Source organism: Centroberyx affinis, unplaced genomic scaffold (genome assembly GCF_046629955.1).
Source record: "Centroberyx affinis isolate AG114_WGS23_722 - 3 ecotype Tasmania unplaced genomic scaffold, CSIRO-AGI_Caff_v1 ptg000159l_1, whole genome shotgun sequence".
Lineage (NCBI taxonomy): Eukaryota > Metazoa > Chordata > Actinopteri > Beryciformes > Berycidae > Centroberyx > Centroberyx affinis.
The window spans coordinates 22,501-40,966 of NW_027278856.1; the positions used below are offsets into that span (position 1 = coordinate 22,501).

The 18,466-nt window shown below is 43.5% G+C and overlaps 1 protein-coding gene across 1 annotated transcript in view; it reads left to right on the plus strand.

Moving 5' to 3' along the window:
• The window catches only part of nbeaa (neurobeachin a), a 96,417-nt gene that overhangs the window by 20,659 nt on the left and 57,292 nt on the right, over positions 1 to 18,466 (plus strand). The window contains 7 exon segments of the mRNA XM_071533111.1: positions 5,483 to 5,714; positions 8,927 to 9,027; positions 11,778 to 11,873; positions 12,180 to 12,301; positions 14,647 to 14,773; positions 15,930 to 16,049; positions 17,587 to 17,733. Coding sequence (XP_071389212.1) covers positions 5,483 to 5,714; positions 8,927 to 9,027; positions 11,778 to 11,873; positions 12,180 to 12,301; positions 14,647 to 14,773; positions 15,930 to 16,049; positions 17,587 to 17,733 — 945 coding nt within the window.

An 18,466-nucleotide genomic window follows, 5' to 3' on the forward strand; every position in this document is an offset into this window, starting at 1 on the left:
AAAACAAAAAAAGATTAAAATAAATAGTAAAATTGTAAGGAAATGTAAACAAAGAACAGTAAAAAAGGGAGATCAAGGGCAATTAATAAAAGATATATTGCATCAAAGAAAGTCTACAAAAGAGTGTTTTATGAAGTGATTTAAACAATGCCACCCTGAGCTCCTTCAAAGTCTAGGAGCCCTGATGGCAAATCCCCAATCACCTTTCGTTCTCAATCTGAAGCCAGTCAGTTTGTTTTTTTCCTTGTACAGTGATAAAACTCATTGATAAAACACAATAATAGCAGATTGATTTCTAGCATGTGGTGAGCCAAACAGTATTTTGAAAAACTATATTATGGTTTATTCTAGTCTACTTAGGTGCCTGATGGGGGGTGGGGGGGGGAGCACTGTCACATTGAATAACACTGTGTGCCGGAAAGTTTAGGAGAGTTTTTGAAAGTCAGTTGAGTGTGTTAAAGTTAATGTAATGTTTATGTGATGTGACAGCTTTCTAGGTAAACCCCACCTACCTGGCAGGGCTGAAAGACTCTGATAAAAAAAAAAAGTAATTGCGATTATTTAACAGAATATTGCAATTGCTATTTAAACTGTGCTTCATATCATTTTTTTCTTGTCAGAATTTTTTTTGAACTTTAAAAAAGAAAAGTGATTTTGTTAAAAAAAAATAGAATTCAGTGTGCACGCTTTACTGAATTTAAGTATGATGAAAGGCTTTCACCAATTGTACCTGATTCATGCACCAAAGATTACCCACAGCTCTAAAACACCTTGTTCAGAAATCCATTTTGACGCCCCTCTCTCTTAAGAAATGAACTGCAGCCTCTTAGATGATTTGGAAATTTGGAAAAAGTTCATATTGCGATTTTGATTTTGATTAATTGTTCAGCTCTACTACTTGGTACTCCAAGGAGGACAAAACAAACAGGAGTATTCGCAAACAGTATTTTACATAACATACAGTATTTACATAATCCATACATTTTTTAGCATGGGCGGCCCAAGAGGGAGTTGAACCCCTAACTCTCTGAATGGTGCTCTTTAACGTGCCATTTGAAGGAAGCCTTTATCCAAAGTGTTACAGTACCACGTGTGCCTACATTTTTAGCACGGGTGGACCCAGTGGCACTCGAACACCTAATCCTGGCAGAGTTAATGCCATGCTCTGCCCTTCGAGCTACACAGGAGCGTTTATGACCAGGGGCCTGATGGGAGAGGGTCAGAGGGACAGAGGGAGTGTTTGTTTTACCACCCTGTTATGAGAGCTGGTTTTGGCTGGTCGCGGTGCCTGTTCATATAAGCTCTTTGTGGTGTGAAGACAAGCCATGGCACCGACCCCCCCACCACCCCCCCCTGGCACAAGTAGAGCGATGCCAAGGAGAGTGCCAGCTTCCTTTAGGGAGAATGGGTCTGGATGAACAGGGCTGCGAGGCTTGTCAAGACAGAATTAGAAATGGGGGGAATAGGGATGGACTGGTGTGCCGTCCGAGACAAGAAACACAAAAGTGAAACAGAGAGCAGAGAGACGATGCTCAGTACTAAATAAGGCAATATCTGCAGTATATTGCAAATGGGCATCTTTTAAAATTAATGTTTCTAATACCCACAGTCAGTGAAGTAGTGAGAATGAGAGGCTTCTGGCAGACGGTCCTCCCTAAAGCCCAGAAATACTCCACAATATGAGGAGATTAGTCATCAGTGGTAGGTCCAGTGGGAGATATTCTCACATTTCACAGTTACTGAAAGTGTTTCAAGGTTAAACATAATGTATATGTAATGCTCTGAAGCTTGACTTAAAGTTTTCTTTCTAGTCATGTCGCAAGTGGAGTATCTGTCTGGAATAATAACATGGCTGTGCAATATTTCGGCCTTATCGTTGAGCCTGTGTATGTTTTATGTATTTACAATGTGAGCACACGCGCATACTGTACTGTACATACAGTATGCATGCAGCAGACACAACCACCCACCCACACATACATACACACACCACACATACACACACAAACAATCCAACCTTAAGTGTTTACCTGTCAAACCCTCATTGAGCCCTGGGGAATATCGATCGTGGGAAAGAGACTGTCACTTCCTTAGCAACTGCTTGACGACGAGCAGCTTGACTCACCCTCTGGTTTCCTTGAGGTTTTCTTTTTTTTTTGTGAATGGAGCACACACAGACACGAATGGGACACTTGGGGAGCAATCATTGTCATGAAGTTGCCAAAACAAACGTCTTCGACCAGTTGCCAAGAAGACAGTGAGGTCACTGCTCACATTGTCCTGAGGGCGGAGTGTGGCAATGCCAAGCCCCTTTATCCTTAGGCGTGTGGCATAGTGTGGGTCTGTGTGTGTGTGTGTGTGTGTCCTTTCTCCACTAGGGTATGTGTTGGGGTGGTAAGGGACTCTTGTGCGTGCTCACCGATGTGGATGCCTGTCCCTTTGTGTGAGGTTGCCCAGTGGGTTTCCGACAGAAAGACAAGGGGTGGGAACTGACACTGCACACACACACAGGGTGGGTGGGGGGTGGGTGGGGGGGGGGGTGAAGGAGGAGAATGAAGGTTAGGAGTGTTTATGCAAAGGAGGCATGTACCCTCATAAAACTAATTAGTGAGCTTTTGTCCGTGTGCACGGTGGTTGGGGGAAGGTGATTGTGCTTGAATGCATTCAAGTGTGCTTGGGCCGCTCGTGATCAACCTTATTGCCATCTAGGCAGCACTTTTATTTATACATCAATTAAATGCCCTACTCAAGCAAATAATGGGCTGGGAAATGCTGTCATCTGTCATTTTTACAAGACGCCATATTAAACAGAGAACACGCATTCCATTTGAGCATTTTCACATCGAAGAACATTCCCTCCCACACCCCTCCACCCCCTCTTTCCTCTCTCTCCCTCCCTCCCTCTCCGTGTTCCCTGATGTTCTTGGACCAAGCAGCCCCTTGGCGACGTCTGTCGGGTTCCGCCAGGTTTTAGTCGCCCTTCCAGATACCGCTTCTGCTGGAGGAGAGATATATTTATCTGGGCATTTCCTCCTTTCTCTCCCTCCGTGTCTCTACTCATGCTTGCCCTCCTCCTGTCTCTGTGTTGTTGGTCACGAGATCCAATTTGTTGCCATCGTTTGCATCACCCTCTTCATCTTGCGGTGAATTTCTGTACACGGGTGGGAAGTGTAAGCAGAGAGAGATTATGCTTGTGCTGTACATGGGAAGGTATGCCCTGGGGGATACTGTGTGTGTGTCTCTCTGTGTGTGTGTGAGCACAAAACAGTATCTGCACTGTCTCCCCCTAAGCCACCGTTACATGGTATATCAAGCATCTGCAGACTGGCGGGTTGTATAGATGTTGTAGGACGCAGCGGCCCCCAGTGAGCTCCATAATTGGGAACCTCAGAGGAGTAGGGAAAATTCGATGCGAGGTGAATTAATTCTTCCTCCTTTTATTCCATGCCTCGTTCAAGGGGTCCGGTCTAATCTCTGCTAATGCGTTCACAGAGAGCACCAGATCAATTCACTTCGCTGAGAGATGGAGGGAGAGAGAGAGAGAGGGAGAGAATGAGAGTGAGAAATGAGAGTAGTGAGGGTGGGCAGCAGAGAGGCACGAGCGAGAAGCAGGGACAGGAACATGGAGAGCGTACAGTCGGATAGGTGTTTTCCTAATGGCAGAGCCCTAAGTCTAAGCCTGATCAATCTCTGGGTGACAACGGTGAACCTTAAAGTGAGGAAAGAGCCGCAGCGTACCAGCCCGACTCTAACGTTAAAGGTCTCAACGGACCTGAGACCGAGTCTGTCGATTGGGCGAGGGCGTGATGAATGCTAGTGTTGGTAATGAGAGCAGCGGCTAATGTTCCTTGACATGGCTATCGGAGAGAGAGAGCATCCTTCGCCCTCTCCGCCTCTTTCTCGCGGCGCTACAGTATGCGTCGGGGGTTGAGGTCAATTCACTTTCCGTTCATTCAATTAAGCATGTGGGGTTCCTTCAAAATTCAAAAACTCCGGCTCTTTTCCCCATTAAAAGGTTCTCGTATTGAGTATAGGGAGAATTATTGAGAATGGATCCCTTGTTGAACGAACTGCAGCTTCAATTTACATTTTAAATCGAGTGAACTGAAAGCGAATTGACCCCGACCCCGGTATCCATGGACCCCATTACCTTCCCTCGTTCTTCTGATGGATGTTGCTCTCTTTACCTTCAGAATGCAGATGGCAGGCTTCAGCTCCCACCTTTTTCATCTCATTTTGAGACGCGCCGACTGTACATGACATGATCTATCCGTCGCTTTCATTTTCCCCTGTCTGTGCAAAGCCTATACTTGCGTCCATGTGTATTCCTTGCGTTTTCTTTGTCTCTACTTGTAATCTGTCATCTGCTAGCCTTTCATAACCTATTGCATGGCTGTATTCCATCTGATTTAATAACCTCAATGGTGTTCTGTTAGCTGTTGGTTGTCATGGCCACCATTTCCTGGATAGTAGGCCTATAGCGTGCTGAGCGTGAATTGTGTGGGTATGCTTGTGTGTGTGCGTGTGCGTGTGCGAGTGCGTGTGTATGCGTGCATGTGTGTGTGTCTGTGTGTCTGTGTGTCTGTGTGTGTGTGTGTGTGTGTGTGTGTGTGTGTGTGTGTGTGTGCGTGCATGGGGGTATGAGGATTGTACCTTCACAAGTAATTATAGTGCATTAGCCATTACGAGACATGTGCACTCTGTGCTAAGAGTATGGTATCCTCTGACTAATGGGTGAACACTACCTGAGAGGACAAGGACAGAAGAAATTTTAGGTACTCCATGTATATATATGTATGTGTGTGTGTGTCCTTATCAAGTTACAGGAGCTCTGCTCTGCAGGACTGTAGTAGTGATTCATTCTACCAGATATGCGTTCTCTTTACTCACCTTGTATGTGTCTGTGTGTATTAATCTGTGTCTTGGTGTGCGTGTGTGTTTGAGGCAGAAGAGGGGGCCAATTTTATGCCTGCTGTATTTCGAGAGTGATTGTAGTTCACAGAGGAGAATGTTGTGCTCCTCACAGTCAAGAGAGAGAGGAGAGAGAGAGAGAGAGAGAGAGAGAGAGAGCTAGAAAGCAGAAGAAGAGGTGGTGGTGTGTGTGCAAAGATGAAGGACGTTTATTTGTTGCCGCATTCTGTGCGGCCCCCGGCAGAAGAAATGCTTTCCAAACCATAATCAGCATCCATCAGAAGCCAGGCTCGCCTCTCCTACAGACAAAAGGTTAAACGCTTCGCTAAATCATTCTCTCTTTTTGTTCTCTCCCCCCCTCCCACTTGCCTTCTTACTCTCTCTCCGCCTTTCTTTCCTTTCCTTTTCACCCCTAACCCAACACTTCCCTTCTTCCACCTTCCCCCTTTCCTAATATTTTCTCCCTCCCCTCTCCTGGTCCCCCTCCTTCTCCTCCTCCTCCCTCCCCCTCTCTCTCTCTTTCTCTCTCTCTCTCTCTCTCTCTCTCTCTCTCTCTCTCACCCTCCCCCAGCTGGTGGGCGGCGAGTTTGACCTGGAGATGAACTTCATCATCCAGGAGGCGGAGAGCATCGGCTGCATGGTGGAGCTGCTGTCCCACTGCGAGGTGACGTGCCAGGCCGAGATCTGGAGCATGTTCACTGCCATCCTCCGCAAGAGCGTGCGCAACCTGCAGACCAGCACCGAGGTCGGCCTCATCCAGCAGGTGCTGCTCAAGATGAGCTCCGTGGACGACATGATCGCAGGTGAGCAGTGTGTGTGTGTGTGTGTGTGTGTGTGTGTGTGTGTGTGTGTGTGTGTGTGGGAGGAGGGGGGGAAGATGTGCACAAGCAAACATGGACAGATGGAGGGGATAAGTGTACATTTGTGTACACATAGAGATAAAGACACATAAATGCATAGACATACACATGCATAATGACAAACACATAAACCCAACATGGAAAAAACAGGTGCAATGTGGGAGCTTTTCTTTTTCTTTTTCATAGATTATTGCTCTTTGCATTCAAAGCTTTTAAAGGGTATATTATTGATATACCGTATATTATTTGGTATATTAATTATATTATTATTAATTATAATCAAAAAGTGTTTTTTGATTCTGATGTAAAATGAGTCTCCTGTAAAGTTAAGTAAGTCTGGGTTCATGATTTTTGTTCTCATACAAAGACACACACATCAACACACATAAGCACTGTGAGTGTCAAAGGATCATCATCAGTCATCAATCTGTGATGATCAATGCATTCCAGGAGTTATTTTGTAATGAAGGGTTGTAATTTACTTTTTTGGTGTACCCACATTCTCTCAACCTGCCTCGTCTATTTCTACTTAAGTTAGAGATTTCCTACATTACCCAGAATGCCTTTCATCAACCCCCCAGAGAGCATGAACTTGTTGCATTTAGCTGTGAGCTACACATGTAGGTGGAGAGAGCAACGACAGCATAGTAAGAGAAAGCAAGCAGGAGCTTTTCCAGTCGAGAAAAGTGAGAGTCGTGTTCACTCAAAATGCAACATGTCTTGTGGCTGCATTGCATCATGGTCTATTGAGACTTTTGTAAAATTGGTGTCTCTGTCTCTTCTGTGATGGACGTCTCCCTGTATGATGGTTGAACGCAAAATGGTATCTAGAAATAAGCCCTTGATATTTGATTATGAGGGGCTGACACCAAAACCCAGAAGTTTACCATGGTTATATTAGATAGATGAACATATTTTTGCTATCAAACTCCACTGCACTGTTAATGTCTCAACATGATGTTGCACCGTCTACATTTGGCCAGTTACCCTCGGGAATAAGAAACCACCAAACAACAAAATGGGCCCAGAAATGCATGGTTCATTGCCAATAGCTGTTTTTTTTAATAGTGTTTAAGTGTCTTAGGGTGGACAAAATTATTGCAGATATGCAGAAGTACATGTGTGCACACACATTTTATACTACCCAGCCAGATTGGTGCAGCACAAGCAGAATCATGGCTTGATTGTAAAATAGCACATAGGTCTCTTTACATGATCATATTGACCTTGACTTCCCTGTTCTAATGCCTTGGAGTCTCTGTCCTCTGCTCCCTCCCCCCCAATGTCCTCTCTGTCCTACCTACTGCCTCGGGATAATGTGTTTTATAACTTGTATGGCTCATTACTGCTCACCACAGCAGAGTGTGGGGAGCCAAATCAATTTAACGTCAATTCTCGCAGACTCCCATTCTGAACCATGATTCTAACGCTTTTCTAAAACTATTTAAAATGACCTACATGGATTGATTGTACACGAAACGGAGCTGAGGGGCTTTGAATCTGGGACGTTATATATTGCGTTTTCTGCTTATACCCAGCACCTCAATGAGCTAGCCTTCTGCTTTATTCCCTATCGCTGGGCCCTAGCTAATGAAATACAGTGGGAAGACTCTATTCATATCTAGCAGGCCTAATGGGAAGAACAGCCTTTGTAAGCAGATTGTCTGTGAGAGGACTGTGCTGTGCTGTGCTGTGCTGTGCTATGCTATGCTGTGCTGTGCTGTGCTGTGCTGTGCCATAACCAGACTGATCTGTTGTGGCTGTGCAAAGTCATTGTGGCAGGAAAGTCATTTTTACCAAATTACCTCGTTTTAATACATTGTAGTGTTTAATTATATGTTTCAATGGTGATATACTAAAAGGAAATATATTTGAAAGTAACTTTTTGCCAATTTCAGAACGTGCAGTTATAAAACGATTGCTTTTTTTGCATTCCTGAGTATCTTAATGGCAGGTTGGTACACTACCAGTCAAATGCTGATGTGGACCTATATGTGTCTGAAATAAAGTCGAATTGATTGAATTGAAATGTTTGGACGCACCTGATTGAATGAACTATGTTTTCATTATCTTAAAGCCATTTTGATCTAAAGGCTTATGCTTAAATGCTTGAAATTGTTTCTTAGACAAATATAAATAGGGAAGTTGATGCCTATGTTTGAATTTCTTTCCAAGCCTTTGCCTTTCCAGCAAGGCAAAGGGTGCTACTTCTAACCTAAAATATAATAGATAGTTTGATTTGTTTAACACTTTTTTGGTCACTGCATAATTCAATTTGTGTTATTTAATAGTTTTGATGTCCTTTACTATTATTCTAAAATGGGAAAAATGGAAAAAGAAAAAAAAAAAAAAAAAAAGTGTGTCCAAACTTTTCACTGGTAGTGCAGACAGCCTACTGTAGGTAGACGGGAAGGTAGACGGCCTATAAAGTGTGAAGAAATGAAAATGGAAAAAAGAAACGCAAACCTGCAGCTTTCCTGTCATACACATACCTGGACATGCAGAGTTTTGTTCATGGACAAACATTACCTGAGGAAGGTTACATGACCAACGCGTATGTCATTTTCCAACAGAGTGTTTTAAAACTAAGAGTTTCTGGTAGCTTCTTCACATGTGCAATATGCAGCAATAAATACTCTTGCACACAATCTGCAAGCCTGTCACTGCTGTAGTTGTTATCGTACCAAAATGCATTTTAGGCAAGCTATTACATGGCTCCGCATTTGTTCAGATAATAGTGGAGAGTACTTAATTCATTCCCTGAGTGTGCATGGCCTCCTATTACCCGATGTATTAGGATCAATACACACCTTAAGACGAGACAAGATATTACATTGTGGTTTACACATCCACAATTTTCAGTATTGCTACGTGAAGCAATTACAAGACTCGAGTTTCAAGGTTGTGTGCGTAGAATGGAGAAGCTCGGAGTATTCGGGTAAAATACGCTTGAATTTTCAGCACGCTGAACAATAGATGACACAACACACACGCACGGTATACACACTGTCTCTTTCTGTTGACCTCACCATATTTCAACAGATGAATGTCAGCCCACCAGCGTTCAGGAGACTGCCTTCTAAATGCTGATTCATGAACACACACAGTCTCATTTCTCCTGTCTTGAGTTTCTGTGTCTGTCTCTGTCTCCCTAGACCTCCTGGTGGACATGCTGGGAGTGATGGCCAGCTACAGCATCACAGTGAAGGAGCTGAAGCTGCTCTTCAGCATGCTGAGGGGAGACAACGGCATCTGGGTGAGTCCATGGTTGCTCAAATAGCGGTTATCATGGTGGTGGATTGTTTGTTTTTGTGTGTTACGGCTGCAAGATTATGGCTAAAATAGTTTTCTCAGTTAGATTGTTGTGCCCCATGATGAAATCGGGCGGGGGGACTATGGATCGGTCTCCTCATATGTTCATTTGTTCGTCTAAAGTGCGATATCTCACACACCGCTGATTGGATTTTGACAAATCTTGGGGGAATGCTGCATCTCACCACTGTGTCCTGACATTTTAAAAATTACATCAGTTGTCCCAAGGGGGGGGGCACTATGTTGTTTGTTTGTTTGTTTGTTTATCTGTGTGACACACGTGATATGCCAGATATATATTTTAAGATGCTTTATTGTGTTATTCAAAAGTCACTTACATTATTAGGTTTCACAATACTTACTGTTCAGACACATTTTTCATATATTCATTGTTATGCTATAGGATAAAGAAAGAAAAGAGAAGTGATGTGGGAAAGGAAAAAAAAAGTTAATAATAATAAGAAGGTAGTACAGATTTACAATACAAGGAAAGATTTACTACAGGTAGTACATTTTCACAGGTGTTTTTTCATTCACATATGTTCTCTGGTTGCATGTGGTGTTTTGATACAGAGTGTCAAGAGGTATAACCTTTGAATTCATAACCTTATACCATTTGGTAGAAAAGAGCTCTTCTTTATTTCTTATTCTATATGTTATTTTCTCCATCACATACACTTCTTTTACAGTATTTTTCCAGTCATCAATTTTTGGGGCTATTGACTTCAACCAGTTTCTTGTGATTTGTTTAACTGCTGTAATTCTTAAAATTTGTCAGACACCATTGAGCGGATTTTGATGAAACTTGGGGAAATGATGCATCTCACAACTGCAATTTAGCATTTTTGAAATTACACCGATTGGCCAGCAAGACATTATTGTTACTGATTGGCCATGAAGGGACTGTGTCATTCGTGGGGGAAGACATGTTTACTGTACTGCAGTATTACTTTACTGCACATGTCATATCAAAATCTTGACTATATGCAGCTGAAGCGGATATTCTCCATGAAGTAAATTGCTTCAATATTTCTGATATGTCAGTATTCTACAATTAACTGTCAAAACTTAAATTGCAATACACGACAAAGCTAGATTAATTGTGCAGCACTAGTTTGTGTATGTGTGTGTATGTATGTGTGTCATTAGCCTAGATGTCAGTTGATGTGGATGGTTGGACTAACAGAAGAAGACTGGTGTGTGTCTGTGAGCATCTGTGTGTGTGTGGGTGTGTGTGTGGGCTTGTGTGCGAGTGTGTGTGTTCTGGATGTGAGTGCTGCAGCTCTGTGCCAGAACAGGGCAGTTTAACTCACGTTTAACATTTAATCTGTTGTAACTGCCATCATTAATGCAGCAGAGGTTTGACTGTGTTATTTTTTCTTAGAATGACAGATGCATGGCAAAACAAACAGTGACAACCTAATCAGCTGTGAAGGAGAAACAATGATGGAATAGGCTGTGAATTCTGTATTTTTTTATATATTTTTTTCCACCAGATCATTCCCTCTGGGTAGGTTGACTGCTTCGCTTCTGCTCTTTTTCAGCAACACCCTGCAATATACTCAAATATAACACACAATACAAATATGACACAATATAACCACAGTCTTCTGCTGCTGGTCGCTGAGCAGCTCCACTGGAATAGTTTGGGATTAAGTGCCTTGCTCAAAGGCACTTTGACATTTGCCTAGTTGTTTAAGACCCCATGAAATGGCATCTTTACTTCTTTGATTTGATAATGCAGTGAGGGATCCTTCAAAAGTCTGAACCAATGGAATATGAGTCAGGGAGAGAAGGGCAGTTTTATTTGATGGGAGGGGTGCAAAGGGGCAGGACTGTTCAAAAATCTGATGGTTTTATTGGTTAGAAATTTATCCATGAGGTCACCATGAAAGATACTCTCTTTTCCAGAAAGTAAAAGTAATGGGCGTTCATTTCATGGGGACTTTAAGTAAGGTAGTGGCATCTCTTCTCCGGTGGCCCTCCGATCACAACATCTCCCCATCTCTAACTTTCTCTGCCGTCGCTGCTCAGTGTGTGGTTACTGAGGAGTGCAGTGCTGTGTGATCCATTGGCAGATGCTGTTGCTGACTAGCTAGGTCAATACACCCTCGTCCTGTCTCGTCCATCTCCCCTCTACTCATGCTCCAGGACAACTGCCATCAACAACCCCTGATCACTGATCACTGGCCCAGAGCAAGAGCATCATCCATCCCCTCATCCCCCTCTCTACATCCCCCCTCAGTCCAATAACAATTCCCCGTCCCACCCTCTCTCTGCTGCCTAACCCCTCTCCCCTATTCACTGTCTCTTCCAATTTCTCCTCCCCCAGAGACAGATCGATTAAGGGTTGCCATGGTATTGATGAGCTGTTGTCGGGGGCGGGCGGACTTGATTGAAGAGTTATTGATCCAGTAGGCTTGTGGTAGAGCCGTGATGTCACGCCACGATTTTTACCGATTCTCTCCACCGTTCCTGTGATAGCCAGCATCTGTCACATAATGAATGACAACCACTCTCCTTCCTTCCCTCCTTCCTTTTTCTTCCTGTCCTTCACCTCTTCCTTATGTCCTCCTTACACCTCCCCTCATCTTCTCTCATCACGCCATTCTCTGCTCCTCTCCTCTCCTCTCTTCTCTTCTCTTCTCTTCTCTTCTCTTCTCTTTTCCTCTCCTCTCCTCTCCTCTCCTCTAGCCGAGACATGCAATCAAGCTGTTGTCAGTGTTGAACCAGATGCCTCAGAGACACGGTCCTGACACCTTCTTCAACTTTCCAGGACGTAGTGCAGCGGTGAGGCTCACTCACACACACACACACACACACACACACACACACACACACACACACACACACACACACAGACTCACCTGAGCCCATAATCTCAGTCAAAAATCAGTCAAATCCATTCTTCGTGTACCCAAACTACTTAAGATTCCTTCATGGTATCCTTGTTTGCATTCTGTCAACACATCTTAATTAGCGCTCTACTCAACCAATACAACACTTTGAATGGTGAAAAGGAAGTAATGACTGACTCATTGACACATTGATTGCTATAGAGATTGTCTGATGTGTGACGTTTGCACCCTCCTCCAGGCTATAGCATTGCCGCCAATAGCTAAATGGCCTTACCAGAACGGATTCACTCTCAACACTTGGTTCAGACAGGACCCACTCAACAACATCAACGTGGACAAAGACAAACCGTACCTCTACTGGTAAGTAGAATGCCACTCACCTGGACTATAATAGAATTAGACTTAAATCCTTTTGAAATCTTAATGGGGAAAACTCCTTATTTCTGTTGGAGAGTGGCACATTGCAAACCTGGATTGAAACAAGTCTTAAACTACTGGTTCTGAACCTAAAGGAAAAATCCACCCTAAAATACTTGAACACTGTTGTTGCTGTTTAAAAACAGCTATTGACAATGTTCCTTGCTTTTCTGGGACCATGTTGCTGTATTTTTCTTATCATAATAACAGATAACTGACCCAACCTAGACGATGTGACAACATGTTGAGATATTTACAGTGCAGCTACAAAGGAGTTTGATAGCAGAAACATTTTCATCGATCTGAAACATCATAACATAAATGTCAGGTTTGGTGTCAGTCCCTCATCAAAGAGTCAAAGAGCAAGGGCTTCTTTCTAGACTCACTATTTCACACCGACATTCAGAAATCATACAGGGAGAAATCCATTGTAGAAGCCGCAGAGATACCAATTTCTCCACCGACTCACTTTTTCTCGAGTGGAAAAACTCGTTCTTTTGCTTTTGATATCACTGTTGCTCTCTCCACACGTACAGTATGACACACAGCTGAATAGAACAAGTCAACCACTAACTGATGTAGATGTAGGCAGGTTGAGGGAAAATGGGTGCAACAAAAAAGCAGATTATAACACTTCATCACAAAATAACTCCTGGAAAGCTGTGAACATCACAGATTGACTATATCTAACAGTTTAAGAGGGTAGAATTTTCCTTTAACTGTAGACCAGCTTGAAGGAAAGTTAAATTATGTCCTAAGAAGGAGTTTGATTAGAGCTCAATGCCACAGGATACCAAAAATCCTGAATAGAAACCATTTTCTCTTTGTGTGAAGTAACCAAGGGTTCCTTTAGTACTTCAGAGAATGAGTATTTAACTCAATAGACTGACTTACATGAACAGGGAGTTAATAGATAAACAGATAATGAATTCAAACATAACTTTAAATGTCACGACACTCCATTACGAGTGTGCTGCTGGGTGGACGCCTCAGCTGGTGTTGCAGTCCGGACCTCGCTGGCCTCACCGTTAGCGCTCTAAGTGCAAGCCGTTAGCCACTGTGAAGCTTCATTAGCTTTGACCTTTTATTTAATTGAAGCCTCTGCTTCCACTGCTTGGTTTCTTCTCTCCGCCTCCTCACTCTCTGACGATGCTAAACCCCAGGCATCCTGCCTTTACCTTCGCTCACTCGCAGTCGAACTCTGGATAGTTGCTGAAACAAAGGTTTTGCCAAAGAATTGTAGAGCTAGTTCTCAGCGGGAAGGCGGACATCCATCCATACTTTCTCCTGATGCCATCACAGAGATGAGCTGTGATCATGGAGAGAGTCAGCATGTAATCCTGTTTCCTTAGTAACCAGTTGTCATGGTAAGTGGGGGAAGGGGGCGGGGGTGCCCTCTTCTCCTCTGGCCCAGGTCTTATCATCCTCCCCCAGATGCCGCTGCTACTCCAGCCGCCTGTCTGATGCTGGCCTCCGCAGCCGCTTGGAGACCGTGATAACACGCTGTATGCGCTCTTAACATGCACCAGGAATTCACTTTAGAGGGATTTATATCTGCTTGAAGTGTGATTCTTGTAGGCCTATATTAGAAGTGAAATGTGTTCTGTTGTTTGATGAGGAAGCTTAGCTGCGAGACAGGGTTTTATGCGGAGGTTATGAGCGTGGGAAGAGAGACAGGATGGAGAAAAGTGGGGGGAAGGAGATTAGTTGTGTTTCATCCCAAACCTGTGGTCTGGGAGTGGGACCTCCTGGTGCTGCTGTGAAGAAAACATCGTAAAATCCTGCTAGGCTAAATTATGTGATATGTGAGTTTAAAGATGCGCTGGCTATATTGGGGAAGGGAAGCACGGATTCTACTTGGTATGAGTTGCTAGATGCTCTGTGGAAAAAATCACTGATCAAGATGTAATAACGTGCATGATAAAGGAAGGCTGACAAACCAGACAATATAGTTTAAATGCTGATGTTATGGCTTAATGGATTTTGCACAGATTGACAGATTCTACTTTTTGATTTTACTTTTGATGAGAGCTGTTTTATTATTTGCATTTTGAAAAAACAAAAAACAAAAACAAGTGTAAAAGTATCAGAATTTTGTCACACAAGGACTCAAAATTGCATACTATCCTTTAGGAAATACCATTATTTGTTTTAATTTGGTGCTATCCATCATTTTCTAACCGTAGCTGTTACTTTTTTTCAATGCTGATATCTTATTTTGGAATGCAATTCTTGTGCAATGATTCAAACTGTCTTTGTTTTGCTTCCCCTCTCTCCCCCTCCTGCAGTTTTCGCACCAGTAAAGGGATAGGTTACTCCGCTCACTTTGTGGGGAACTGTCTAATCGTGACATCATTGAAGTCAAAAGGAAAAGGCTTTCAGCACTGTGTGAAATATGATTTCCAACCTCGCAAGGTAAGTCTTGAGTCAACACTCACGCACACACACTCACGCACACACACACACACACACACACACACACACACACACACACACACACACACACACACAAAATCAGGCTCAACCAAATAGACTGTAGTGCAGGGAGCTTGGTTATTCTGTGCCACTTGTTAGATGAGACAGACTTTCAGTCCTGCGGTGCAGTTTCTCTCTCTCTCCCTCCTCCCTGCACCCACTAGGAGTGTTGATGAGTGTAGATAAGGTCTGTCAATTAAGACCTGCACACTGCCCCTCTACCGCACTGTCAGCATTCTACTGTCCTGCGCACACACGCACGCGCAGGCACACACACACACACACACCCTTTAGAGTGTACTTGCATGCAGAGATAAACAAACACACACAGACACACACACAAATGCACTTGATGAGATGGCCTTCCTCAGTATTTGCTGAGCCAGTCGAATCTGTATGCTGCCTAACAAAGTTCCCAGTGGCTCCATTTGATCAATTAATAAGTCACCATGTATCACAGCATTTTGTCCAGTGTGTGTGTGTGTGTGTGTGTGTGTGTGTGTGTGTGTGTGTGTGTGTGTGTGTGTGTGTGTGTGTGTGTGTGTGTGTGTGTGTGTGTGTGTGTGTGTGTGTGTGTGTGTGTGTGTGTGTGTGTGTGTGCGTGCGTGTGTGTGTGCCCGTGTGCATGTGCGTGGCTTTGTCCACTCCTCTCCTCAGCTATGCATACACCAGCAAAATTCTCTCTTCTTCTTCTTCTGCCCCCCCCCCGTCTTCCTCCCCATTTCCATCTCCCCCCCTGGGAAGCAGCGTATATAGTCACCAGGGATAAGATGCCCTCTAATCAACACAGACACACACACACACACACACACACACACACTATAAATGGGATATTAAGGTGAGGAAAGGGATAGCTTTGGGAGAGAGTCCAGGGGAGAGAATGTCTTCCATGTTAGCTAACCCTCTTAAACCGAGCTTATACTGTCAGACGGAGCATTCTCAATGTTGCAGAGACATGCATTTTGCCCAAACCAGACACAAAACTTTGTACATTTTGCTGAACCTTTCTCCTGCCCTTGTGCAGTTAGACTGATGACCTTGGCTTCACAGCAGGCTGTCCCCCTTCTCTGTCTAAATGTCTTTTTGCATGTTCCAGTGGTACATGATCAGCATCGTCCACATCTACAACCGCTGGAGGAACTCCGAGATCCGTTGCTATGTCAACGGACAGCTGGTCTCCTATGGCGATATGGCCTGGCACGTCAACACCAACGACGTAAGGACGCCTACACACTTCCCTGCTTCTGTGATATTGGCAAATGTTTTAGGTTCGCCCTCTGCACTCATCAGCTGGGGCAAAGTTGACCTTGGGCACCAATCCAGCACAGCTTGCCCAACTCCAAGTTCCAACTTTTACAGTTAGTAACGGGCAGGTGTAGCTGACTTCCCTACTGCACTCAGTGTGGTAGTGGAGCCTTCATTATGTTCCTATGAGGTTCTTGACATTGCTGTGATCACCCAAGGTTGGTTTTATTCACTGCACAGAAATACCACTGCCTTCCGATGCCTCACAGTTCATAGAAGTACGAAAAGTAACATGGAGTGCACCAGCGAAAAAATGTGTTGATACTATCTGGGCTTGTTTTGTCCTCAAGGCTAAAGATAAAACTATTTTGCCATTTTGAAGAAGCAGAAGACTCAAGATCTAATGTGTGATAAAGGGTATCAGAAAGAAAGAGTAGATGAAAGGACAGCGGACACAGGGAGAATGTAATAGCAGGTGATGACAACGTTGTAACAGACGGAAGCTGTGATTAGAAATAGAAACGCAGAAAAAGCAGGAAAAAGGATGGTGTTCATCACCATCCACTATATCCATTGCCTTAATTTGTTACCAAATGCCATGAACTCAAGACAAGAGACCCATTTTTGCATCAGAAAGAATGATGTAATTTTAAAATGCAAAGATCAAGAATAAAAAAAAAAATGTCTCCCACAATGTGCCTGTTTTTCCATGTTGGGTCACATTTGTTGTAACATCAGAAAAAGTCTTTTGTGCCTAGTGCAGTTTATGTGCTCAACAAAGCTAGATGAATCACTTTAACTGCACTGTTATCTGTAACTGTCATATACAATACTGTGCAGGTTTGCACTAACCTTCATGTGTGACACTACTGTATTGGCTTGTATTGTGTTGCTGTTTTTCATTGTGCTTCAGATCAAAGATGAACTTTCAGACTTGGTTTGGACTATTCTGTTCTATTCTATTCTATTCTATTCTATTCTGTTCTGTTCCGTTTTCCTTGTTGTCTTGGTGCAAAATACAATATGTTGCTCTGTGTTGTGTTTTCCCAATTGCTACCATCACTAATACCAGTGAGATGAAGTGCAGACAGATTGTTGAGAGACGTTACCACATTGTTCACTGAGCTATTGTCAAAAATTAATCAAAGTTGTTCATTTAAAAAAAAAAAATAGCTGCCTAGTTAGTCGGCTACAGATCTAGCTGTCACAGCTACAGTAAGTGAGGGGTGGAAAGCCTTTGTTAGATGCTGAGTTTACACGTTTGTAGATGGTGTTTGAACTTGAAATGGATTATGTAACAGTAAAACTATCCCAGGTGCCCAAATTGATGCTCTGTGGCCCCAGTCAAAAAGGGACAGTTGTGACATTTGCCTTCCTTGTTTGCAGCGGATCATGTTTAACCTCGTTAGCCCCATGGAAATCCCAAATCCTCTTTGCAAGAGAGGTCTGCAAGTTTGACTAAGCATGTGATTTGACAGCTATATCTTCCTGTGTGCTCCGTCTTGCAGAGCTATGACAAGTGTTTCCTGGGTTCATCAGAGACGGCGGATGCTAACAGGGTGTTTTGTGGTCAGCTGGGAGCCATTTATGTATTCAGCGAAGCTCTCAACCCAGCGCAGATTTTTGCCATTCACCAGCTCGGCCCCGGATACAAGGTAAGGCAGCATTCACATACTGTACTACCTTATCACCCACCGTACATCCTCTGTACAGTTTACAACGCATCAATGTCATGCACCATTTACCAGGTAGAATACTATCGCGACCTGAGGATTGCATTGTCAGTGTTACTTATTAGTATTCATGCCTGTTCATGTTGTCACTCAGTTAGAGGTAGTTGAGCCCATCAATCATTCTTGGGCTGTCAATCACAAATACAGCCTGTACTTTGGCGCCAGGGTGTCCTTGTGGTTGGCAGGTTGGGGGTTTAGCCTGTCGACAGTAATATGGGTTTGCATCCCTTGGTGTTTCCTCTCTTATAGAGTATATTGATGCTGGAGCATGAGTTCCTTGTGTTATGATACACAAAAATAGGCATTAGGCAAATAGGCTTCTTGTTTTTGCGCAGGCTACAGAAGTACAGTAGTAGCCTGTGTATGGTTCTCTAATAAATCCAGCTATTTGTAGACTTGATCTAAGTTCTGTACATCATATTTGTTGGTGTGGAACATTAGGAAGAATCCACCCTGAAACATTTTAACACTTGTACGTTGCATTTGTGGGACCATTTTGGTGTTTGGTGGTGTATTTTTCTTACTCCTGTAGATAACTGGCCAACTGTAGAAGGTGTGACATTGAGATATTTATAGAGTTTGATAGCAGAAAATTGTTCATTTGTCTAAATCATTACAGTAAACGGTAAATGTCAGGCTTTGGTGTCAGTCTGTC